The 26321-nt window shown below is 36.3% G+C and overlaps 1 protein-coding gene across 1 annotated transcript in view; it reads left to right on the forward strand.

The window, feature by feature from the left end:
• The window catches only part of PROS1 (protein S), a 78896-nt gene that overhangs the window by 25928 nt on the left and 26647 nt on the right, over positions 1–26321 (forward strand). The window contains exons 3-9 of the mRNA XM_047794331.1: positions 1381–1405; positions 10187–10273; positions 12585–12707; positions 12805–12936; positions 16178–16303; positions 22011–22132; positions 23659–23774. Of these exons, the coding sequence (XP_047650287.1) occupies positions 1381–1405; positions 10187–10273; positions 12585–12707; positions 12805–12936; positions 16178–16303; positions 22011–22132; positions 23659–23774 (731 nt within the window). The remainder of the gene's footprint in view (positions 1–1380; positions 1406–10186; positions 10274–12584; positions 12708–12804; positions 12937–16177; positions 16304–22010; positions 22133–23658; positions 23775–26321) is intronic.

The following is a 26321-nucleotide window of genomic DNA, read 5'->3' on the forward strand; positions in this document are numbered from 1 at the left end:
TTATTCATCTTTGCCTATCCTCCTCGCTTTTATTCTATAGTAGACAACACTGCTGTCTGAATTGCTTAGTGGAAGAGCCCATCCTTATAAACTAATAGGTAAGTGTTGTGTAGGTTTACATGTGAGAGGAGGAAGGTGGGAGGACTTTAACTCTGTCCTGGATGGTTATGTTCTTGAGGCTGTTTTTGTGTAGAAATATTTGTTTCTCATGAGGAGTTTTTGTGCTATTCATGCTGCTTATTAGGTATATTATGGCTTAAGAAGACTTTTGTGAACCAGCCTAGGAGCTTTTCCTTTTTTTTTTTTTTTGGTTTTTAGGGCTGCCTTTGTGGCATATGGAAGTTTCCAGGCTATGGGTCGAATTGGAGCTGTAGCTGCCAGCCATAGCCATAGCAATACGGGATCCAAGCCTTGTCTGTGACCTACACCACAGCTCACAGCAACACTGTATCCTTAACCCAGCAAGTGAGGCCAAGGATCAAACTCATATCCTCATGGATACTAGTCAGTTTCATTACCACTGAGCCATGACAGGAATGCTTACCATCAAGAATCATTTAAAAAATTTTTCTCCTTTTGGTAAAGTGAATTCCGTAGTCCAAATTACTGATTTACAGATTCTTGGTACATAACCATTTTATAAGTAAGATATTTATAGGTATGTAAGATGCTAAGAGATAAATGTCAACTTCAATTCAAATCATGTTGCTATTATTCAGCATTGAATCTGGTGAGTGTAATCGGCATGATGTAAAATGGGTATCTAATTATCATGGAAAATTAAAAGGTTTAATTAATTTAAACGGGGGCATATATGGTCACATTTAACATCTTCAGTGGAACCTATTTTCAGTTTAGAAGCTTTTGAAACATGATTTAATCAGTCAGTATTGCTTTAAGTCTAAGCATCTTATTGGTTTAATGTTCTTTTTTTTTTTTTTTCTTTTTAGGGCCACACCCATGGCACATGGAGGTTCCCAGGCTAGGGGTCCAATCAGAGCTGTAGTCCCCAGCCTATGCCAGAGCCACAGCAACACTAGATCCAAGCTGCGTCTGTGACCTACACCACAGCTCATGGCAACGCGAGATCCTTAACCCACTGAGCAAGGCCAGGGATCGAACCTCTGTCCTCATGGATGCTAGTCTGATTTGTTTCCACTGAGCCATGACAGGAACTCCTAGCTTAATGTTCTTAGTCATCTATTCCTGGTGTACATTTCACTTTAAAAAATGTAATATTGTAATGTGGAAATGACAGTTATATATAATTTATTTACATCTTTAATGTAAAACACATTTTAAAATTAAGTATCAACTCTGTAGTGAAATTTAGGTTTGCTAAGATATATTAGATATATTTTTTCTTTTCTTTTTTTCTAGGAATATTTTTATCCAGCGTATTTAGGTAAGTTCAAAAGATCTCAATCATATAATCTTAAAAATGGAAGAGAAAAAACATGGTCAAATCCAACCCTTTATCTGTATGTTTGCCATCAAATACTATTTCATTAGCTGTGGGAGTAATGTCTCGTTCTGGATGCAAATTTTTGTCATTTTATTTAAAGACATGTAGACAAATTTGGAATGATTTTTCTAATTACTATTGACATTTTAACTCTTAGTTTTTTTATTCTCTTGTCTTTCTCATAAAGAGTCATTGAACTGATGCAAAGTTATGTTCAGGTACTAGAACATTGTCTAACAACTACATGAATTTTCATGTTATCTTTTTCAAAAATTTTTATTGAAGTTTACAATGTTGTGTTAATTTCTGCTGTACAGCAAAGTGACTCAGTTATATATACGTATATATATAAAATGTTCTTTTTTGGGAGTTCTCGTCATGGTGCATGGAAAAGAATCCGACTAGGGGAGCTCCTGTCGTGGTGCAGTGGTTGACGAATCCGACTAGGAACCATGGGGTTGCAGGTTCGATCCCTGGCACTGCTCAGTGGGTTAAGGATCCAGCGTTCCCGTGAGTGTGATGCAGGTTGGAGACTCGGCTCGGATCCTGTGTTGCTGTGGCTCTGGCATAGTCTGGCAGCTTCAGCCCTGATTAGACCTCTAGCCTGGAAACCTCCACATACCACAGATGCAGCCCTAGAAAAGGCAAAAAATAAAAAAAATTAAAAGTAAATAAATTTTAAAAAAAGAGAGAATCCAACTAGGAACCCTGAGGTTGCAGGTTCCATCCCTGGCACTGCTCAGTGGGTTAAGGATCCAGCATTGCAGTGAGCTGTAGTGTAGGTCACAGACATGGCTCAGATCCTGTGTTGCTGTGGCTGTGGCATAGGCTGGCAGCTGTAACTCTGATTAGACCCCTGGTCTGAGATCCTTCATATTCCACGCGTGTGGCCCGAAAACAAAAAAGGCAAAAAAAAATATCCTTTTTGATATTCTTTTCCATTATAGTTTATCACAGGATATTGAATATAGTTCCCTGTGCTATACAGTAGGACCTTGTTTATTCCATGGGTTATCTTTTAATGAAGGGAAAAATCTCTACACTCTCCTGAGATTATGACATAAATAATTTTCATCTAAATATTAATAGAAATTAATAACCTCCCTCTTTCCTACACCATGTCCTTATTCCCTGTGATAACCTACGCGTGTTTTGCTTTGGGATACAATTCTGTGCTCTCAAGGAGTGAGGTGGCATTTCCCTATCTAAAGAGATTAGATAATCCCAACTACATGTCAGTTATTTTAAGAAAATATAAAAATATTATATTACTATTTTGGGAGACTTGCCAGCATTTCCAAAGAATGAAAGTGGGGAATCATTTGTTCTTCTCTTTCTGATGAGATTCTCTGTAGGTCCAGACCACAGAGGGGTGCTCAGAGTATTCCCCATCTGTGCATTCTTCTACTTAACTCATGCTGGCCAATGGGAAGCCACAAAGCCTGCAGAAATGAAAAGTAAATCTTCCTTGAAAAAAAAAAGTAGAAATGTATTTTGATTTACATTTATAACTGTGTAGCCTAAAATTGTTAATATGATTTTGCAAATAACTGTTTCTATTAAACTCTCATTTCTCTTGAAATTTGAGGGTTAAATTACAGTTTAGGGTGTACCATTTTCTTTGTTTTTGTTTGTTTCTGAATACCCATACAGAGATTGCTGAGACCATCTTTCGACAGGGGACTCCTTATACCTCTCCCCCTTTCCTAAGGAGCCTTCTGTTGAAATGATGGTATGTATTTATATTAACCCTTCAGGACAGTTAACAAGATAAGAGCCCAACATCATTGAGTAGAAGGCTTTGCTGAACCAAAAACTTCTTCATAGATCCTGCAGTGGGTGCTCTTCTGTCAGTGTCCACAATAGTGTGAATCTTATTTGTGTGGCACTTTCTGAGTCAAGGAGACCCAGCTATAATACACTGCCCCTCATTTCACCTTCTCTTCAACTGCAGGGCATTGTTTCAGTGGTATCTTTCTTTAGAACCACATAGCATGATCCATTTCTGTTCTTGGGCTTCTGAGTGTTTTCCATTTGACTTATTACAATTTCTTTTTATTAATTCAAACCCAAAAATTATCTCATACAAGATCTTAAAATTATTTAACTTCCATGAGCTATAGTTTTCCAATTTACCAAATGGATAGTAACAATTTATCTAATAATTCTAACAAGAAATAAAATGAGTTAATATTTTCAAAACAGGAGTTCCCGTCGTGGCGCAGTGGTTAACGAATCCGACTAGGAACCATGAGGTTGCGGGTTTGGTCCCTGCCCTTGCTCAGTGGGTTAAGGATCCGGCGTTGCCCTGCGCTGTGGTGTAGGTTGCAGACGCGGCTCGGATCCCGCGTTGCTGTGGCTCTGGCGTAGGCCAGCGACTACAGCTCCGATTAGACCGCTAGCCTGGGAACCTCCATATGCCGCGGGAGCGGCCCAAGAAATAGCAGCAGCAACAACAACAACAACAACAACAACAACAACAACAACAACAACATATTTTCAAAACACTTCATGAAATATGTCATCCTAATTCTCTTCATTTTTCCTTCCTGACTTCTCCTCTAGTCTCATTTTCTTTTCTTCCCTTCCCTTCCCTAGCTGCTAACAACAGACTTAACCAGTTTAGTTTGGATTTGGAAAGAGGATGTTATAAAAATTGTGCAGTGGTATTATTTATGTCTAGACGTGAAAATTCAAGTTTTTCTAAAATATTTTGCTACATGTCTTTAAAGGGCAATGGAATATAGATATGAAAAACATTTCTTTTGTAAAGTTAGACTTTCACTCCCCGCTTTCTAAATCAAAAGCAAGAGTTTATACTGTTAATGTGAAGAAAAGATGGAATATCAAGAAGATTTGTCTCTCCATGTTAGGTAGGAATTTTAATATTTTGTAACTAAAATAGATAATATTTGGTCTTTAAAAATTACAAGCTTACCTTAAAAATAAGTATTAAAATCCTTTTTTTTTTTTTTTTTGGTCTTTTTGCCTTTTCTTGAGCTGCTCCTGCAGCATATGGAGGTTCCCAGGCTAGGGGTCTAATTGGAGCTGTAGCCACCGGCCTACGCCAGAGCCACAGCAATGCAGAATCTGAGCCGTGTCTGTGACCCACACTACAGCTCACGGCGACGTCAGATCCCTAACCCACTGAGCAAGGCCAGGGATCGAACCAGCAAGCTCATGGTTCCTAGTCGGATTTGTTAACCACTGTGCCACAACGGGAACTCCGGTATTAAAATCCTTGTTTCTTAGGTCTATGTAGTAAGTCTGTTTCTGTAGGCATCAACACTCTGGAAAACAGCACACCTTTGATCACAGAGTACGTTTAGATAAAGATAACATTTTAATCCAACATTATGTGTTTTGGAAAAGTTAAGAGAAATTATTTTTCTTTTTCTTCTATTCCCTTCAACTTCTTCTCTGTCTTTGTACAACTTTCTGTTTTCTTTGCCTAACTTATTTCTTAGTAAGATAGAAAAACCAAGTCCTAAAATAAAGTAGTAATAATAATAAGATGTGGGCTGTATTTTCAGACCTAAAAATTTCTGCTGTGTAAAGGTTAAGCAACTTATTTAACTTTTCAGGTTCTGTGTTTAAGTCACACTATAACTAACTTCAGAGCTGTTGAGAATACAAAATAAGTACATGTAGATTCTAACTTCAGAGCTGTTGAGAATACAAAATAAGTACACATAGCTTCTTCTTCTTTTTTTTTTTACCATGTGGAACTTTCTTCAAATGTGAAGAATTATTATTTAATTGACTTATATAATGAAACAAAAATATACTTTTTATTATGATTCTTTTATTTTTTATTTTATTGTATTTTATTTTTTTGCTTTTTAGGGCCATACGCATTGAATATGGAAGTTCCCAGGCTAGGGGTAAAATTGGAGCTGTAGCCACTGGCCTACACCACAGCCACCACAATGCAGGATCCGAGCCTGTCTGTGATTTACACAGCTCATGGCAATGCAGGATCCTTTAACCCACTGAGTGAGGCCTGGGATCAAACCCATGTCATGGTTACCAGTCAGTTTCATTAATGCCGAGCCACGACCAGAACTCCATGATTTATTTTTTGATTCACATTTTATATTTTCGTCGTTATGTAGTTATAAGTATATGTGATGAATTCTGCTGTTGAAAACAGGAAAAAAATGCTCTAAGTTAAACTTTTTTGTCATTTGATGTGTATATTTTGTAGGCCAGTGGTCCTAACTAAGGAGCTATAACCCTTTATTATCCTGTCTCTGGTAAACCTAACAGTAATTTTACTAATCACCACAGCTCATGCTGGTAGCTCTTTACAGTGAGATAAGTTCACCCAAGAAATTAGACCACTAATACTAACTCATCCTTTTTGGACAGTGTTTGGATTTAAAGTTGTAAGCGTCTGGAAACTACTTTAGTCTATCCATATATTCCATGTACTGCACTGAAAGCATGGAATTTGGACACAAATACTCTGAATTTTATTATATAAAGAGAAGTTTGTGTTCTGTTCCTTAGAAAGTAGAATAAATAATTCTACCATCTGTGTGGACCTTTGAAATATTACCCGATAGAATGGATGATTAAATTAATGGGAGAAAAACTTCTTGGGAAGAATGCTAAATTCCGAGCCAAAATATAAACATCAGAAATAGTTTTTAGTTTCTAGTTCTTACCAAATTGGTGGATTGGCTCAGACTGCTGACTTCTCTTAAAATCATCTCGAGAGAAACAGTAGCATTCCAGGCACCAATAATAACAAATTAAAATGAAAACAAGAAATGTGAGAAACCCATGGGTAGATTGAAGGATGATTTGACCTAGTGTGTGTGCAGAGCCCGGAATGTTAACTGATGAGGCAGTGGTAAGAGGGCAGATTGGAGTATTTTTAAAATGATCTAAGCATTTAAATCAAGTGAATTTTTAAAAGTTCAACAGAGCAAATCCCAAGTAACAAAAAATAAGGAAACAGAAAAAATAGAGACCTCTGGCGAGAATAATCAAAGAAAAAGAAAAAAAGGGAAAGAGGAAATGTCAAAACACAAAGTGTAGCATAAAAGGAGAAAACATCTCATAAAATATTAATAATACAAAGCTATAGAAAGTAAGCCATATTATTGTGTTGAAAGTATATGTAGACTAATGAATTTAGCGGAGTTCAAAGACAGACCCATGTATATACGGCAACCTAATATTTGGTAAAGATGATACTGTAAATCCCTATGGATTGTTTAGAAGATGGTGTCAGGGAGACTGGCTAAGTATAATCAGAAAAATAAACCTGGATTCCTAACTACCACTAAAAATAAAGTGGATTCTAGGTAGAATAAAGACAAAAATATTAGAACTATGAAATTAAAGAAAAAACATGGGAGGAGTTCCCGTTGTGCCTCAGTGGTAATGAACCCAACTAGTATCCATAAGGATGTGGGTTCAATCCCTGCCCTTGATCAGTGGGTTAAGTACCCGGCCTTGCTATGAGCTGCAGATGCAGCTTGGATCTAGTGTTGCCATGGCTGTGGTGTAGGCCAGCAGCTGCAGCTCCAATTCAACCCCTAGTCTGGGAACTTCCATATGCTGCAAGAGCAGCTCTAAAAAGCAAAAAGATTTAAAAAAAGAAAAAACATGGGAGAATACAGTATCTTTGTGATCAGTGGCATGGGGAAAAAATACTTCAAATGCAGTAACCATAAGGCAAAATAATTGGTAAATTTAACTGCAACAAAATTAAATTCTTATACCATATAATTAATATCTGTCTCTATACATAGTTAGAAAAATTGAGGACTTTTGAAGGTCTACTTCTTTTATGTGTGTGTGTGTGTGTGTGTGTGTGTGTGTGTGTGTGTGTGTGTGTGTGTGTGTGTGTGTCTTGAGGGCCACATCTGCAGCATATGGAGGTTCCCAGTCTAGAGGTCAAACTGGAGCTGTCTAGAATGAAAATTTCTTTTTAGGATGTCCTATCCTGACCACTGGAACTTCTTTTGAAAGTGCCTTTTTCTTAGGCTTTTCTCACTGATGGCCCTAATTTCCATTTCGTAGGAGAGCTTCTGCTTCAGGCTACAAAAGCTGGGACAGTCTCTCTCCAAATCTCACCTTCTTATTCACTCTCCCCGATTGAATCCATTCCTGTTGTGCAGCAAGAAAGAGAAGGGGGAATGTGAGGGATCTGAATTGCAGTGCTTTGGAGCAGCCATGCAGCTGGTTCTCCACATTGTAATTCTAAACACTGGTTTCCAAAAAAAACACCATAGTCACATATATTAGAATAGATCCATATATAAGGGACTTTTTATGGGTTAAACCTATTCTGTAGTCTGGCTTGGGGTCCTAATTGCCATATGAAGCATTTCACCTGGACTTCCAGCTTAAGGATTTTCAAATTTTGGTTGTTATTCATTGTCAGATTTGTTCAGAGGAGCAAAATGAGGATTTCTTACAAAGATCCTGATGAAACATTCCTAGTAGAACTCTGGGAGTGGGTGATTCAGGACCCATGTATATATGGCAACCTAATATTTGGTAAAGATGATACTGCAAATCAATTCAGAGAAAGAATACTTAAGACCTAAGGCTGCTTTAGATCCCACTGGGCCTCCAGAAAGATCACCATGATGTAAAGTGTTTTTATGCGCAAATATTGGTGGTAGGCTAAATAATGACCCCCTCCTATCCTCAGAACCTCTGAATGTCAACTTATATGTTATTTTTGATTAAGTTAAAAATCTTGTGATGGGGGTATTATCTTGGGATTATCTGGGCCCAAACTAGTCAAAAATGTCTTTCTATAAGAGATACAGGAGAGTTGGTAGTAGGATATATGACAGTGAAACAAGAGCTGGGAGTGATATGAGAATGGGTCCATGAGCCAAGAAATGCAGGTGGCCTCTAGAAGCTGAAAAGGGCAAGGAAATATATTCTCCCTTGAAGTCTTTCTTCCCCACTACTATATGGAATCTATCCTTCCTATCCTCCCTGACCCCCAAATCTGGGTGGACCCTGGGACAGCTTTGATCATTAGCTATGGTGGAAGTGATACAGTGTCTCTTTATTGGCCTGGCACCTTCTGCCTTCTTCCTCTTGGAAGCTAGGTACCATGAAAGTAGTGCCACTTTATCACTGCATCCTCAGGGAAACTCAACCACATGGAGAAGCGCTGAAGCATGGCATGCCATATGAAGAGAGAGATGCCAGGAACCTTGTGCTGTCAAACATGTGAGTGAAAAACCATCCAGGAGGTGATCTTCCAGTCCCAGGCATCCTGGCTGATTCCATGAGCAGCAGGGACAACAGCTTAACCAAACCCTTTCTAAATATTGGATTCCCAGATCATAAGCAAAACAGAATGATTATTTTTTTTTTGTCTTTTTGTTGTTGTTGTTGTTGTTGTTGCTATTTCTTGGGCCGCTCCCGGGGCATATGGAGGTTCCCAGGCTAGGGGTTGAATCGGAGCTGTAGCCACCGGCCTACGCCAGAGCCACAGCAACGCGGGATCCGAGCCGCGTCTGCAACCTACACCACAGCGCAGGGCAACGCCGGATCCTTAACCCACTGAGCAAGGGCAGGGACCGAACCCTCAACCTCATGGTTCCTAGTCGGATTTGTTAACCACTGCGCCACGATGGGAACTCCTTTTTTTTTTTTTTTTTTTTTGTTGTCAGAATGATTATTTTAAGTCACTAATTTGGGAGTTTGTTTGTTACTCAGCAAAAGATAACCAAAACACCACCTTTTTAGTACGTCGGTGAATATCTATACAATGAACTGATACATATAATGTTGTCTTCAGTGTCTATTAAGAAATTTTATATTCTTAGCACTAAATGACCCCTGGGGAATTTAAAGTCTGTACATATTTTTGTCTTTTTTTTTTCTGTCTTTTTAGGGCCGCACCTGCAGCACGTGAAAGTTTCCAGGGAGGGATCTAATTGGAACTGTAGCTACTGGCCTATGCCACAGCCACAGCAATGCGGGATCCAAGCATCTCCAACCTACACAACTCACAGCAATTCCCGATCCTTAACCCACTGAGCAAGGCCAGGAGTCAAACCCTCATCCTTGTGGATATTAGTCGGGTTCGTTAACTGCTGAGCCACTACGGAAACTCCAAATGTCTGTACATATTTTATTTCTATTATTCCAGCTGTTGTTTCTGCCAGAAATAAATTAGAAGTATATCTAATTTCACAGAGTTGTAGTGAGAAATAAAATAAATAAAGTAAACCTGCTTTGTAATATTGAGGCAATATATAAATATTATTAAGTTAGTATTTATGCAACTTTGGAAGACTTGGAAGTTGCCTACAGCAACCAGAAATACTAACTCATTCTGTTGACTTAATTATAGACAATTTATAAATCAGGCTCTGGTTTACAGATTTTAGGTTAACTTTAAGTCTCTGCCACAGACTTAAGAACAAGATTTATGTGACAGTAAATTTTCCTGCTAATCCAAGATATTATTCACCTCTGTCTTTAAGGTTCTTCTCCAAAGAGAAACTTCTAGAAATCTATTTTTCTTGATTCTGTATTTATTGCAGTCTTGCTTGTAGATTTTTAATTTTTCTAAAAGGTGGATGGAAACATTTAGCATTATCATTTTGAATGCTCAATCTTGTAAGTCCACAGAAGCATAAATATTCTACCTCTTTGGATGATTTCTGCCATGATTTCAGATCAAGAAAGTGTCTCTACTCTCTAAGAAGGTTGCATTGTTTGTATTTACAGCTTGTCTTGGCTCTTTCCGTGCTGGATTATTTACTGCTGCCCGGCTGTCAACTAATGCTTACCCTGACCTAAGGAGTTGTGTCAATGGTAAACACCTCTACTATCGATTTATAAAACAAAACAAAACAAAAACCTACAAGTAAGGCAAACCCATAGAAATATAACTAATGTTTTAAAATCAACAAATGAGCACTTTGAAGGACTATAGACCCATCAAGGAGGCATTCTTAAAATGCCTTTGGAGAAATGTTTTTCAGTTGTAAATATTGTTTTACATAAAGTAAAATTCCCCCCTAATGTTTAAATTGGACAGCGTTTCTTGTTTGCTAAGCTTTTGGTCATTGACCTCAGGATTTTATTCCCAACAGCTTTACTTAGGTTGTTGTGCATAATCATGTAGTTGTGACCAGCTGTTACAGTTGATTAATAGATCAAAGAAGAGTCATGTTTTATTCTTCAATCTTTTGGCATCAACAACATGAATGTGGCGATATCAAATTACATTTTTCCCTCTGAAGTTCACATAGGCCTGGTGATAATTTTGGTAGATGATTTGTCTCTAGTTTATCAGTTTCCCCACTGAACGTCAGAGAGGAAAAAGGTGAAATTGCAACATGTAAATTGTGATGTTTGTCCAGTGACTATTTACCACGCAGCATTGGCATTGTGAAGATTCTCATGTATCAGCATTTTCTATACATAGGTTAAAGTTGGCTGTAAAACAGTTTGCCAGAATGTGTATATTTAATTGGTGCTATATTTTTTTTAATTTAATTTTAAAGAACAGAAAAATAATTTGATGATTTTCTAATTAGCCTGTGTGCTGCCATTTTAATGACCACCTAATGTATTACTACTTTTTTTTTTTTTTTTTTTTTTTTTTTTGCTTTTTATGGCTGCACTTATGGCATATAGAATTTCCAAGGCTAGGGGTCGAATCTGAGATACAGCTGCCGGCCTACGCCAGAGCCACAGCAATGCCAGATCCTAGACACATTTGTGACCCACACCACAGCTCACAGCAACACTGGATCCTTAACCCACTGAGTGAGGCCAGGGATTGAACCCACAACCTCATGGTTCCTAGTCAGATTTGTTTCCACTGAGCCATGACGAGAACTCCTACTTTTCAAAAGATGTGATTTTATGAGGACATTTTTTGAAAAGTTTTTTAATTAGGTTTTAGTTAGGCTTAAAAATTTTTTTCTCTGCAAGCAATAGAAATCCCTCTGGCTAAGAGGAGAGGGAATATAATGGAAGAATGGAAGGAACTTGCAGAGTCAACTAGGAAGGCTAAAGAAACAAATGTGGAAATATGCAGGAGCCAGGGAACACTACGGTGTCTGGTGAGGGAAGAGACACCACAAACAAATCGAGAAGCAAATGAACATATCATTTGAGATAGTGACAAAGAGCTGTGACATTTTATGAAGACTATGTCCTTTCCTTAGGAATCACAATATTCTGCTACCTGTTGCCCAATGTCTGAAAACCATTTGACCAGATTTCTATTTATTGATTTATTTTTAAAATTTTTAAAATTTATTTTATTTATTTATTTTTGTTGAGAGTTTATTTTGTTATTATTTTTTTTTCTCTTTTTTTCTTTTCATGGCCACACCTGCGGCATATGGAGGTTCTCAGACTAGGGGTCAAATCAGAGCTACAGCTGCCTGCCTGTGCCACAGCCACAGCAACGCCAGATAAAACGTCTGTGACCTACATCACAGCTCGCAGCAATGCTGGATCCTTAGCCCACTGAGCGAGGCCAGGGATCAAACCTGCAACCTCAAGGTTCCTAGTTGGATTCATTTCCGCTGTGCCACGATGGGAACTCCTTTTATTATTTAAATTTTTTTTTCATATAATGATTTTTATTTTTTTCCATTATAGCTGGTTTACAGTGTTCTGTCAGTTTTCTACTGTACAGCATGATGACCCAGTTACACAGACATTCTTTTTTAATGAACCTTTCCACAGAAAAGAAAATGATGGACTTGCAGAATTCTATTTAAAACAGGAGGGTAAATCTGGTTCCTGTTACTTTTAGTCCAAATTGGAAGTCTCCTGTTTTTCCATTGATACTGAGTAATTTTATCGTTCTGTCTACCTCATGGAATTGTTTTAGGATCAAATAAGATAATATATATAAAAGAATATCAAATGAGTTATAAAAAAGTACAGTATATATTAACAAATATAAAAGTAGTTCCCTTTTGCAAAATAAAGATTTGTCTAATGGATTCACTGCTTTCTAAATGAAATATTATTTAAAGGAAGGAATTGTACTTTTTTTCCATTGATCATAGACTTTGTGCACAGGATTTCTATTAAAGGATATATAATTCTATTTTACTGTGGCAAGTGATAAAATTAAACAGATGTATATTTCCTGCAGCCATTCCAGATCAGTGTAATCCTCTGCCATGCAATGAAGATGGATATTTGACCTGCAAAGATGGCCAAGCTATGTTCACTTGCATTTGTAAATCAGGTTGGGAAGGAGAGAAGTGTGAATTGGGTAGGTATAACAAATCCAGCTAGTTCATCTGGACTGACCTCCTGAAAATTTCTTTGAAGGCTTTATTTCTTTAAAAATAATTTTTCCCCCTTTTTAGATATAAATGAATGCAAAGATCCTGCAAATATAAATGGAGGTTGCAGCCAGATTTGTGATAATACACCTGGAAGTTACCACTGTTCCTGTAAAAGTGGTTTTATTATGCTTTCAAATAAAAAGGACTGCAAAGGTAAGAGTAAGAAGGTAGAATAAAATAGTATTTACTGTGTGAGAGCAAAATTCAGTTATAGGAGTTTCCCCGGAAAATTCATGGAAAACTCTTGGGCTATAAGTGCTTATAATAAATATACATTATTATCCACCTTGAAAACTTGTGATACTAAGGAGCTGCCTTTTAGTTTATTATTTATAGGAGATTTTTGTTATTTACAGAGTATTTTCTTGTTTTCTTATTGTATTTTATTGTTTGTAGAGTGTTTTGTTGGTTTCTTATTGTGTGTGTATGTATGTACATGCACGTGTATGCATTTTAATGAAGAATTTCCTTGCATGGTGATACAGTAAAGTTTCAATACCCATCCTTGCCTGCTACAGTCTTTGCAAAAATCAGTGTTTATCCTTTTTCTTTCAGACACTATAATATTATTTCCTTTACTGCAGTAAGATAAACAGCTTACAAATAAATCACCACAATCCTTAATAACTTATTTCATTGTATTTTATATTTTCTTGTCAGAAATACCTCTCTAATTTCCAGTATAAACCCTTCATCTTTCACCTTTTCCTGTTGTGATTTTGAAAAAGAAGTTCTGGTTTTCTTTCTCTTTATACATTTAAGATTTACATCACTGATCATAGCTCTTTTTTTTTTTTTTTTTGTCTTTTTGCTATTTCTTAGGCCGCTCCCGCGGCATATGGAGGTTCCCAGGCTAGGGGTCGAATCGGAGCCGTAGCCACTGGCCTGCACCACAGCCATAGCAATGCGGGATCCGAGCCACGTCTGCAACCTACACCACAGCCCACGGCAACGCCAGATCCTCAACCCACTGAGCAAGGCCAGGGACCAAACCCGCAACCTCATGGTTCCTAGTCGGATTCGTTAACCACTGCGCCAGGATGGGAAGTCCATAACTCTTTTTTAAAACTTCAGATTTAAATAACTTCTGTCAGCTAGTTTAGCTTTTCACAGGTCATTTTACTAGTGTATATCTTTTGTTTCTTATTATGCTTCTCTTCCTCCCAAATTATAAGTTTGTTCTCTCTGCCTAATGTCTTTTCCATTAGACTACTTTAATGGCCATTTTTATATCTTCGATTATAAGTGCTAGGTATGTGGATGATTAAAAATGAAATTTTCCAGCCTAGAGTTAAATTTTGCATTTAGAAACTAAGAACAAATTTTTCTTTCTTTTTTCCTTTCCTCTTTCCCTCCCTCCCTTCTTTCTTTCCTTCCTCCCTGTCTCCCTCATTCCCATCCTTCCTCTCACCCTTCCTCCACACATTCCTCTCCTCCTATGTCTTTTTCTTTCTTTCTTCCTCTTCACTTTCCTCTTTCTCCTCATCTTAAAACCATCATAATTCTGCATACCATATGCATTCCATAAATAAATAATATCGATTCATACTTCTACACCTAAATACTTGAATAGTCTGTACTTCTAAGAATTTGTAATTTATTTTTTTAATTTAAAGGTATTTAATCCATATCCATTAATATACATTAACAAGAAGTTCTCTTATAAGAGTGTCTCTGATGATCAGAAAATAAGTTCTCTTGTGCTTATTTATATAGTCTTTTATCCATGATACCTAAATAATAAAATGTAGAACTGTTACATAGGGCCTTTGCTGAAATGTAGATATGCTTGGAATTATGTGTGACAGTAAATGTCTAAAAATGAAAGAATAAAACTTTTCATCAGACATTAGATGTCAGTGGAGAGTCATAAAATGTATGTGCTATAACCTATACCAATGATTTAAATGATTCCTTTGGTTTGTAATATGCCTCAAATTTAGCTCTTTTAAAAATCAAGTATTTTATTTTGCAGTAAATAAAATTGTAAATTCACTTGCAATTGGGAGAAGTAATAAAAGATCCTATGTACCCTTTACCCAGTTTCCCCCAATTGTAACATCTTGTAAAACCATAGTACATTATCACACCCAGGATATTAACATTGATACAGTTAAGATATAGAGAAATTCACTTACCACAGGAGATTGATTCATTTATTTTTGTGCATGTTATTTTAAATAGAGAAATGTCTGAAAATTTGCCTATTAGTCTGTGGAAAAATTAAACTCTCAGCTTTTTAGAGCAGAAAATCCATTTTTCATTCTGAGTTTGTCTTTCCTCAGAGAGTACAGATGAGAAGAGTTCACTAATAATATCTCCATTGAACTGTTTCTGTCACTTGTTCTGTTTTTCTCACAGGTGCTTATTTAGTAACTAGTTGCAACCAATACTTTGTCTCCTATTCTACTATGTAATATAATAAATACATCTGAAATTTCTGGAATGTTAATTTAGCACTAAAATTTATGTTGTATTAGCTGCATAATGAACATAATACATTAATACTTTGAGACCTTACCCAATCCCATTAAAAATTTTTTTTTATTGAAATATGGTTGATTTACAATGTTGTGTAAGTTTTGGGTGTACAGTAAAGTGACTCATTTATATACATGTAAGAGAATACATATATTATTTTTTTACATTTTCTTCCATTATTGGTATTATAAGATGCAGATATAGTTCCCTGCCCAATCTCATTTTAAATTTGAATCACTTGGAGTTCCTATCATGGCTTAATGGTAACGAACCTGACTAGTATCCATGAGGACACAGGTTCAATCCCTGGCCTTGCTCAATGGGTTACGGATCTGGTGTTGCTGTGAGCTGTGGTGTAGGTTGGCAGCTATAGCTCTAATTTGACACCTGGCCTGGGAACTTCCATATGGTGTGGGTGCAGCCCTAAAAAAAGACAAAAAAATTTGAACCACTCTTGGATACTTGAAGCCATAATAATAGTATGCAGATTTAGTTATTATCCATTCCCAAAGTAAAGCCTGACTGATGAACCATCTCATATTTATTTTTTAATATTTGTGATAAGACAGTATATACGCCTTTAAGGCCATATTTTAGAAACGTGTTTAGGGATACATATTAAGAATATGATGAGTCTCTTTTTCCATTTATTTTCATACGTAACTTAGTAGATAAGAACAACAACTAACCTTTTTTTTTCTTATATGTGACTACAAAGGAAATGGCAAACACCAGATTCCCTATGCGTTTGTATAAAAAAAAACGTATTTAAAATACTAAATATTATTCCCAGGCCACTCTATTGCCTCATTAGATATACAAAACTAGATCCAGAAAACAGAAGTCAGGGGTTCTTTGCTTGTATCTTCTGGAATGGGAAAAATGTTTTTTAATATACTGGTTTCATTTATAGATGTGGATGAATGCTCTGTGAAGCCAAGCATTTGTGGCACAGCTGTGTGCAAGAACATCCCAGGAGGCTTTGAATGCGAATGCCCTGAAGGCTACAGATACAATCCCACATTAAAGTATTGTGAAGGTAGTGTTTTGGTGGTATCATTGGTGGTGGAGAAGGGGAGTTTGCACCCTGTTTTGATTTGAGAAGCATTGATTTGTTTGACCTCAACAATCAGATTTTCTAAGATGGTAAAATCCATGATATAGTTTGATCATTGGGTGATGGTTGTTTTCCTTCCAGATTAAAAGTATTTAAGACACATGGTCTTTAGGTTTACTGTGTTATGCAAGGTTTTTGGCCCTCTAAACTGTATATGAATTGGAGACCTCCCATTTGTGATAAAAAAAAATAAATACATTTTCACATCATTAAAATTCAAAGATACAGAGAACTTTAAGTGGGAAAGAAAAATATACACAAAGAAAGACAAGATTTAAAAATCACTTGGGTGGAGTTCATGTCATGGCTCAGTGGAAGTGAATCTGACATATCCATGAGGACACAGGTTTGATTCCTCACCTCCCTCAGTGAGTTAAGGATCCAGCATTGCCCTGAGCTGTGGTGTAGGTTGCAGATGCAGCTCAGATCCCATGTTGTTGTGGCTGTGGTATAAGCCAGTGGCTACAGCTTGGATTCTACCCCTAGCTTGGGAACCTCCATGTGCTGCGGGTGTGGCCCTAAAAAGACAAAAAACAAACAAACAAACAAACAAACAAAAAAAACCACACAGATGTTAAAACAAGGATTGTTAGAAACTTTCAGTTTTATATGAAGCTTTTCAATGATTTTCTGTGTCTATATCAGAGTATCCTTTATTGTGCAATAGGAAATGGTCTAGTTCTGTTGTAATTAAATACATGTAAAAGAAAATATCATTATAACCAAGTAATAAGCTCTAAAGCCTTGAGAAATGCTGATTAGTAATGTCAACGCCTGTGGATTTGGGGGAGCCCCTTGCAGCTCGTGATTACATCATCCTTCTGGCTCCAGCATGCTGCCATGTGTGCCTCGGGCAGCTTAGACCTATTAGAGGGATTTTTTTAAAAAAATCATAGATATAAACAAATGATCTCATATCCTCCTTCAAATTTTTTTACATTTCAAATTGAATTTAATACCATGACTAAAACCAATCAAGTCAATAGTAATTTTTCTATTGTGACAAAATATACACTACTTTAACTACTTTTAAGTGTACAGTGGCATTCATTACATTCATACAGTAATGCAACTATTGCCATTCTGTTCCAAAATGTTTCCCAAAAGAACTCTGTAAACATTAAATAATAATAAATTCCCCCTACTCCCTTTCCCAACCCCTGATACCCTCCAACCCTACTTCTGTATCTGTGAATTTGCCTAAATCAATAATAATCTTAAAATAGTTTTTTTAACTATTTATACTCCATTTGAGATTTTTGATGTTTTATTTCCTCATGCACTCACTGAAAAATATACTCCCCGGGGTTCCCTTTGTGGCTCAGTGGTTAATGAATCCGACTAGGAACCATGAGGTTGAGGGTTCGATCCCTGGCCTTGCTCAGTGGGTTAAGGATCTGGCATTGCTGTGAGCTGTGGTGTAGTTTGCAGACGTGGATCCCGGATCCCACGTTGCTGTGGCTCTGGTGTAGGCTGGCAGCTACAGCTCTAATTTGACCTCTAGCCTGGGAACTCCATATGCCGCAGGAGCGGTCCAAGAAATGGCAAAAAGACAAAAAAAAAAAAATATATATATATACACTCCCCCACACCATTTCTAGTCTCCCATCACTTCAGATAGACATTATTGAAATAAGCCCCAAGAATAAGCAGATTTATTATTAACCAACTTCACCATAGTATTGCAGTTATATTCAATTAATGACCAATTTTTTAAAAGATTTAAACTGTAACATATATATAATATTTTATTACTTTATTTAATTTTAATGTTATTAAGAGCTCATTAATTTGGGGTTCTATTTCAAGGAATTTTGTGGGGTAGCATATGCTATTATAGTATGTATGAGTTTAGGAATTTTCAAAGATCACAAGGTGTATTCATCAAGGACCTTTTTTTTTTGACTCTGTTTAGGGGCACACCTGTGGCATATGGAAGTTCCCAGGATAGGGTTCAAATCAGAGATGTAGGTGCAAGCCACAGCTACAGCAACACGGGATCTGAGTCACGTTTGCAACCTAAACCACAGCTCAGGGCAACACTGGATCCTTAACCCACTGAGCAAGGCCAGGGATCAGTCCTGTGTCTTCACGGATCCTAGTCAGGTTTGTTACTGCTGAGCCATGATGGAAACCCCCTAATCAAGGATCTTATGTAGCTCTGAAATGTACTAGAGCATCTTATTACAGGTTTTCAAGAATGACTTAAAATATGCGGTGGGGACAGAGACCATATAGATTTCACAGTGTGGGAGGAAATAGCACAGTAAATTTTTTTTTTTAAGTTGAGAAATATAAATATGTCCTTAAATTTATTGCTACCATTAATCATTGCCTTTGGAAAGTGATATGTTTTTGATGTGGTCATTTAATCCTCAGTTAAATTTTTTTAAAATTTTTATTTATTTATTTTTTTATTACTCAAATGGATTTATCACATCTGTAGTTGTATAATGATCATAACAATCTGATTTCACAAGATTTCCATCCCACAGCCCAAGCACATCCCCCCACCCCCCAAACTGTCTCCTCCGGAGACCATAAGTTTTTCAATGTCTGTGAGTCAGCATCTATTCTGCAAAGAAGTTCTGTCTGTCCTTTTTTCAGATTCCACATGTCAGTGAAAGCATTTGATGTTGGTGTCTCATTGTATGACTGACTTCACTTAGTATGATAATTTCTAGGTCCATTCATGTTGCTAAAAATGCTGGTATTTTGTTCTTTTTGATGGCTGAGTAATATTCCATTGTGTATATGTACCATATCTTCTGGATCCACTCCTCTGTTGATGGACATTTAGGTTGTTTCCATGTCTTGGCTATTGTAAATAGTGCTGCAATGAACATTGGAGTACATGTGTCTTTGCGAGTAGTGGTTTTGTCTGGATAGATGCCCAGGAGTGGGATTGCTGGATCAAATGTTAATTCTATGTTTAGTTTTCTGAGGCATCTCCATACTGCTTTCCACAGTGGTTGCACCAATTTACAATCCCACCAACAGTGTACTAGGGTTCCTTTTTCTCCACACCCTCTCCAGCACTTATTGTTTGTAGACTTTTGGATGATGGCCATTCTGGCCCATGTAAGGTGGGACCTCATAGTGGTTTTGATTTGCATTTCTCTAATAATGAGTGACGTTGAACATCTTTTCATGTGTTTTTTGGCCATCTCTATGTCTTCTTTGGAGAATTGTCTGTTTAGATCTTCTGCCCATTTTTGGATGGGGTTGTTTGTTTTTGTTTTTTTGGTATTGAGATGCAGAAGTTGTTTATAAATTTTGGAGATTAATCTCTTGTCAGTCGATTCATTTGCAAAGATTTTCTCCCATTCTGTGGGTTGTCTTTTTGTGTTGTTTAGGGTTTCCTTTGCTGTGCAGAAATTTTTAGTTTAATTAAGTCCCATTTGTTTATTTTTGTTTTTGTTGTCATTCCTCTAGGAGGTGGATCTGAGAAGATGTTGCTGTCGTTTATGTCAGAGAGTGTTTGGTCTATGTGTTCCTCTAGGAGTTTGATAGTGTCTGGTCTTATACCTAGGTCTTTAATCCATTTGGAGTTTATTTTTGTGTATGGTGTTAGGGAGTGTTCTAATTTCATTCTTTTGCATGTGGCTGTCCAGTTTTCCCAGCACCACTTATTGAAGGGGCTGTCTTTTCTCCATTGTATATTCTTGCCTCCCTTGTCATAGACGAGTTGGCTGTAGGTGCGTGTGTTTAATTCTGGGCTTTCAATCCTGTTCTACTGATCTATATGTCTGTTTTTGTGCCCATACCACATGCTTTTGATGACTGTAGCTTTGTAGTATAGTCTGAAGTCAGGGAGCCTGATGCCTCCAGGTCCATTTTTCTTTTTCAGGAGGTCTTTGGCTATTCTGGGTCTTTTGTGCTTCCAGAGAAACTTTAAAATATTTTGTTCTACGTCTGTGGAAAATGTCCTTGGTAATTTGATAGGGATTGCATTGAATCTGTAGATTGCCTTGGGTAGTATAGTCATTTTGAAAATATTGACTCTTCCCAATCCACGAGCATGGTAGGTCTTTCCATGTATTTGTGTCATCTTTGATTTCTTTCATCAGTGTCTTATAGTTTTCAGAGTATAGGTCTTTTGTTTCTTTAGGTAGGTTTACTCCTAGGTATTTGATTCTTTTGGATGCAATGGTAAACGGGATTGCTTCCCTAAATTCTGTTTCTGATCTTTTGTTGTTAGTGTATAGAAGCGTCATTGATTCCTGTGTATTAATTTTGTATCCTGTGACTTTGCCAAATTTGTGGATGAGCTCTCACAGTTTTCTGGTAGAGTCTTTAGGATTCTTTAGGTATAGTATCATGTCATCTTCAAATAGGGATAGTTTTACTTCTTCCTTTCCAATTTGGATTCCTTTTCTTTCTTTTACTTCTCTGATTGCTGTGGCTAGGACTTCCAGAACTATGTTGAAGAGTAGTGGCGAGAGCGGACATCCTTGTCTTGTTCCTGATCTCAGCGGGAATTCTTTCAGCTTTTCACCATTGAGAATGATGTTCACTGTGGGTTTGTCGTATATGGCCTTTATCATGTTGAGGTAGGTTCCCGTTATGCCCACTTTCTGAAGGCTTTTTATCAGAAATAGGTGTTGGATTTTGTCAAAGGCTTTTTCCGAGTCTATTGAGAGGATCATATGGTTTTTATTCTTCAGTTTGTTAATGTGGTGTATCACACTGATTGATTTGCGGATATTGAAGAACCCTTGCATCCCTGGGATAAATTCCACTTGATCATGATGTACAATCCTTTTAATGTATTGTTGGATGCCGTTTGCTAGTATTTTGTTGAGGATTTTTGCATATACATTCATCAGTGATATTGGCCTGTAGTTTTCTTTTTTTGTGGAGTCTTTGTCTGGTTTTGGTACCAGGGTGACGGTGGCCTCATAAAATGAGTTTGGGAGTATCCCTTCTTCTGCAATTTTTTGAAATAGTTTTAGAAGGAGAGGTGTTAGGTCTTTTCTAAATGTTTGATAGAGTTCTCCTGTGAAGCCATCTGGTCCTGGACTTTTGTTTGTTGGAAGTTTCTTAATCACAGTTTCAATTTCAGTTCTTGTGATGGGTCCATTCATCTTTTCCATTTCATCTTGGTTTAGTCTTGGAAGATTGTACTTTTCTAAGAATTTGTTCATTTCTTCTAGGCTTTCCATTTTATTGACATATAGTTGCATATAGTAATCTCCAGTTACATTAACCTTCAATTAAAAAGGATCTTTTCTTCTCTTCCCTTCCATATCTTTCAGTCCTTCCCTGCCCTCACTCCTCCTCCTCTCCTCTCCCCTTCCCTTCCTTTTCTTCAAAACAAAGGTAGTGCCAATGGAATTCATATGATCAGAGGTGACAGTTACCTTGAGACTCTCAGTCTTTTTTCTTCAAAACCAAAAAATTAATATAATTTTTATATTTTACTAATTAGTAATTACTGAAAGTTATTCATTTGACTAACTGTTGATTCAGGTATATAAATAAATAGACATTTTACTGTAACTCACTTAAATTTCCATGGCCAGTACATAACTGTGATTTGATGTTAAAAGTATCAGAATATTCTTTTTCTTCTTCTGTTGGATCGAACATTTTAGGAGATTAAAATTTATGTTTTCTTTTACCCTAGATGTGGATGAATGCTCTGAGAACATGTGTGCTCAACTTTGTGTAAATTACCCTGGAGGTTACTCTTGTTACTGTGATGGGAAGAAAGGATTCAAACTTGCCCAAGATCAGAAGAGTTGTGAGGTAACATTTTGCAAGGCTAACCTGCCCATCTCTTTTTTAAACTGAGAGATCCAGGTACTTTATTACCACATAGCTGAGGTAAATCAGGAACATGTAGATATTCTATTATAATTGTTATAATTCTAAGCAGGCTGTGAGTCACAGTCTCTTTACTAATTTTGGTCATGTAAGTGGTTAATACTGTGGATAATGAGTGACTGAATTTTAAAAAAATGCTCATCTGTATAGCCTGTACATTTATAAAATGTAAAGTGTATATTTACTTAAGAACATGAGAAAAGCTGAGGTTTATACTCCTCTTTGTGAGAAAAAAAATCTTTCATAGAAACTTTAGTGAAAGCATTTTCTTGTGTCTCCTTTTCTTCATTCCACTCTGACAAGTTTGATCACGCCTTAAGCATGTTAGTACTTCCAAGCATACTCATAAAATCTCTGGTGGAACAACTTTGTCAGAGTAGGATTTATTTGGGGTTTAAGTATATCAAAATTCAGAGAGGTCAATTTTGTTAATCTATGTCTCTCAAACTTGCTTTTAGTTACTCAGGCTTTATTCATAATTGACCCAGAAATTGAATGTTGGGAGTAGGTTGTAGTTTTTCTTCTATTGAAAAAAGTAGGGCAACATATGAAGCTCTCTCTCTTCCCCCCCTCAAATAAGGATCTTTGGTCCAATTTTTGAATCTCTTAATTTTTAAAAGTGAAAGTGAAATTTTATATGCTTCGAGGCAGTTTTAAAAACCCCTAAACTAAGTAATGATTTAATCACAGATTTACATATATACTTTTATATCTGCTACCAAGAAAAAGCTGTACCTGTGCCCAAAATGTTGCATTTTATATTATATCACCTACTTGGTAAAAGATGGGACGGGAAGGTAGTTGGCACATGTAGTAACTTTGGTAAGTAGTTAATTGAAACATATTGTGTGAATGTCTGTTTTGCAATTTGGTTTCCTATTATTTTAGTATTTGTTGTAGTTACACATCACCAGAATAGATTTATTGAAATTCTAAGGTGAAATAAGTTGTTATTTTTGGACCTAAATTTCTCAACCTATTTACACAATTCCCTTAGAATATCACTATGTGTATGCCCAACTTATCTCTTAAAGAGCTTTCCGTTTTGGGAAAAACAAAACAAAACTTGATATCAGATTATATGACTCTAAATCACTTTTTTTGGTGAATTCCTTGGAGATTAAGATGATATCTTAATTTATATTTATCCCATTCAGGTTTTCCAGCATTCCCTTTACTATCTAGGTAGCACATTTTTGCTCAAAAAATTTTGGCTTAATAAAACATTAAAACATATGTATTCTTGGAGGTTTTAGTGATGGACTATACAAGGAAGTAAAGGTATTACTTTATTAGTACCATAGGTGGTCTTAGTCTATTTGAGTGTAACACAGAGGATACGTTTGAAAGGAACTCTAGTAACCAGAGAAAGGTTGATATCTAAGTATCTCAGGTAAACACCAAGTAGTAACCTATACTTTTGGTTTGTTTTGTGTTCTTTTCTCCAGGCTGTTCCAGTGTGCCTTCCTTTGAACCTTGACAAAAATTATGAATTGCTTTACTTGGCAGAGCAGTTTGTAGGGGTTGTTTTGTATTTAAAATTTCGTTTGCCAGAAATCACCAGGTGAGGTACCAATGTCAATGATAATTTCTAGCGGTAAGCAGGTCAGGACAGAAAAAAGGAGGTGACTGAAAAGGTTTGAAATGTATGAAATTTTATTAAGAATCAGATAACTTGGGTGTATTATCAGTCAGATGATTTGAGGTACCTCAGTGGTCATTTTTTTCTTCACACATAATTTTCATGCTTGAATCATTGTGGGTCATCCTAGGCTGATCTTCTCCAAAGATCATTTTACCTCCATAGTTCTGCCTTTTCTAGTAAATACATAGTTATTAAGAATTTGGGAAAGTAGATTTAATATATTTGTGAAATTTACATTCTTCCTTATATACATTGTAAAAGCTAAGTAATGAGAGAGATTCAAAATATTGCTTTTAGAATATAGCTGTATTCATAATTATTAAGGAAACTATATAAGATTGCTTAAGTTGTATTTTAAAGAAATGCATTACATGATTCTAGTTAACTATCTGATTACTTTGTTATTCCTGTAGTTAGGTTAACTTTACGGAGGGAGTAGTTTCTGTTTTTGAGTCATGACTCTAATTATCAAATTTTCTCAGAGCCATACATTGTTGGAACTGGGAAAAAAAAATAGAATTTTGTTAGAATAATGGAAAGGAAACAAATTTGAGACTGATTACAGAATCTAAATTTTAAAATATTTTAATTAGATAAGTATGCATATTTAGAATTTAATTTGTTAGATATAGGAATGATTACTCATTAAATAATTCAACTCAATTAATAGAAATTTTATCTTTAAGGAACATTCAAATTTATTCACTGATAAAATTGTGCTCTTTCAACACTTCCTTTTCCCCCCAATTGTGGCTTTCCCCTTTAACATATCAGAGCAAATAATATCTTCTGGTGATATAGATTGGAGACAACCTTTCCTTACTATGAAATTAATAAGAATGAGAGAGAAGAGTTGATTATTACCTACCTCAGGTACTTTCTGAGGTATTCATTTCTCACTGATAATTTACAAAAGCTTGGGCTCTAAAATTGGATCAAATCGGCCAAATAATTATTTCTTTCAGTATTTATTTATTTATTATTTAGTTAAGCTTTTTATTGAAGTATCATACATACACTCACACGTATATATACAGAAGTGACATATTTTACATGTACACTTGATGAATTTTTATAAGCTGCCACCTGTGTAACAAAGAACAACTAAAGCTTGTTTTTTTTTCCCTTTTTTGCAGAGTCCTTTAGCTCTGTTTCCCATGATCAAATACTTACCCTACCCCAAAGTTAACAAATTCCCTTTTTTTCACTCTGCAATACCTCTGAAAAAGAATGAATTGTTCCCCAGTGTAATGTATCAGTATGTTGATGTATTCCAGACTGAAAATATGAGAAGAATTACTGGTTTAGTGTGATTTTGCAAGGGGAAGGAAATTATCTCCATAATAGGATCAACTTCTGGAAGACCCTGAGCATACACAGATTCACGTTTTGGCAAGATAATAATGGCTTCACATCAGCAAAATGTGATGATTATGAAAGAGAATAGAAGTCCCAACTCCAAGCAAAATGGTTCTTTTTAACATAATCTGAGTTCAGTAAATTGATAGTATATTGTTATCTACCCAACATACCATACTCCACATTTCCCTCTCTATAATCGCTTCCTGGAATTCTAAAGACAAAAGTTTATACTGTCACTTTTTCTTTGTTCCATTTGAGGTAGATCTGTGCCCCATTGCTAATGGTGCCTCTATTATGATTACTGTCGTATGCAGAATAAGAAAGTGTGGGATTCTTTCTTGCTGTATTTTGTAATTATCTGAAGTTTTGATTTTTTTTAACTTAAATTACCTTTATTTTAACTTAACTGAGATGACTAATAGTTATACAACTATTTTTCCTCTTCCCTGTTTATCTCTTTTCAACTATTTTGTTTTGCTTGTCCCTTGGAAACTTTAATGATGATTCTCATTGTATCCTAAGGGCACTGAATTGATATATATTCTTCTGTAGTCCAACATCCTTAAGATTTTTTCCCTCCTCTGTGGTAGCTACATATATGTGCAGAGTCTGAATAGCAATGGACATTACCAGAGTTCAGATAGCCCCAAACACATGGCTGTATCTTTTAGGCTCTCCTTCTGCTATTGAAATTAAGCTAACAGATACATTCAAGTTTTTGACTTTACCTTTCTTACCACACATGAAGGCTTAATTATGGTTGCAGTCATCTAGATGCTATCTTGTACATTTCTGTGAGGAATTCCTTCCTGACATATATGAAATCATGGGGAAAATATACTTTTTGATGGATGAACCAATCATGAAATTGTAGCATCTTTTACTAATCATGTAAGGATACAGAAAAAAAAACTTTTTTTTTTGTTTTTTTGTTTTTGTCTTTTTGTCTTTTTTGTTGTTGTAGTTGTTGTTGTTGTTGCTGTTTCTTGGGCCGCTCCCGCGGCATATGGAGGTTCCCAGGCTAGGGGTCTAATCGGAGCTGTAGCCGCTGGCCTACGCCAGAGCCACAGCAACGCGGGATCCGAGCCGAGTCTGCAACCTACA

Source organism: Phacochoerus africanus, chromosome 1 (genome assembly GCF_016906955.1).
Source record: "Phacochoerus africanus isolate WHEZ1 chromosome 1, ROS_Pafr_v1, whole genome shotgun sequence".
NCBI classification, from domain to species: domain Eukaryota; kingdom Metazoa; phylum Chordata; class Mammalia; order Artiodactyla; family Suidae; genus Phacochoerus; species Phacochoerus africanus.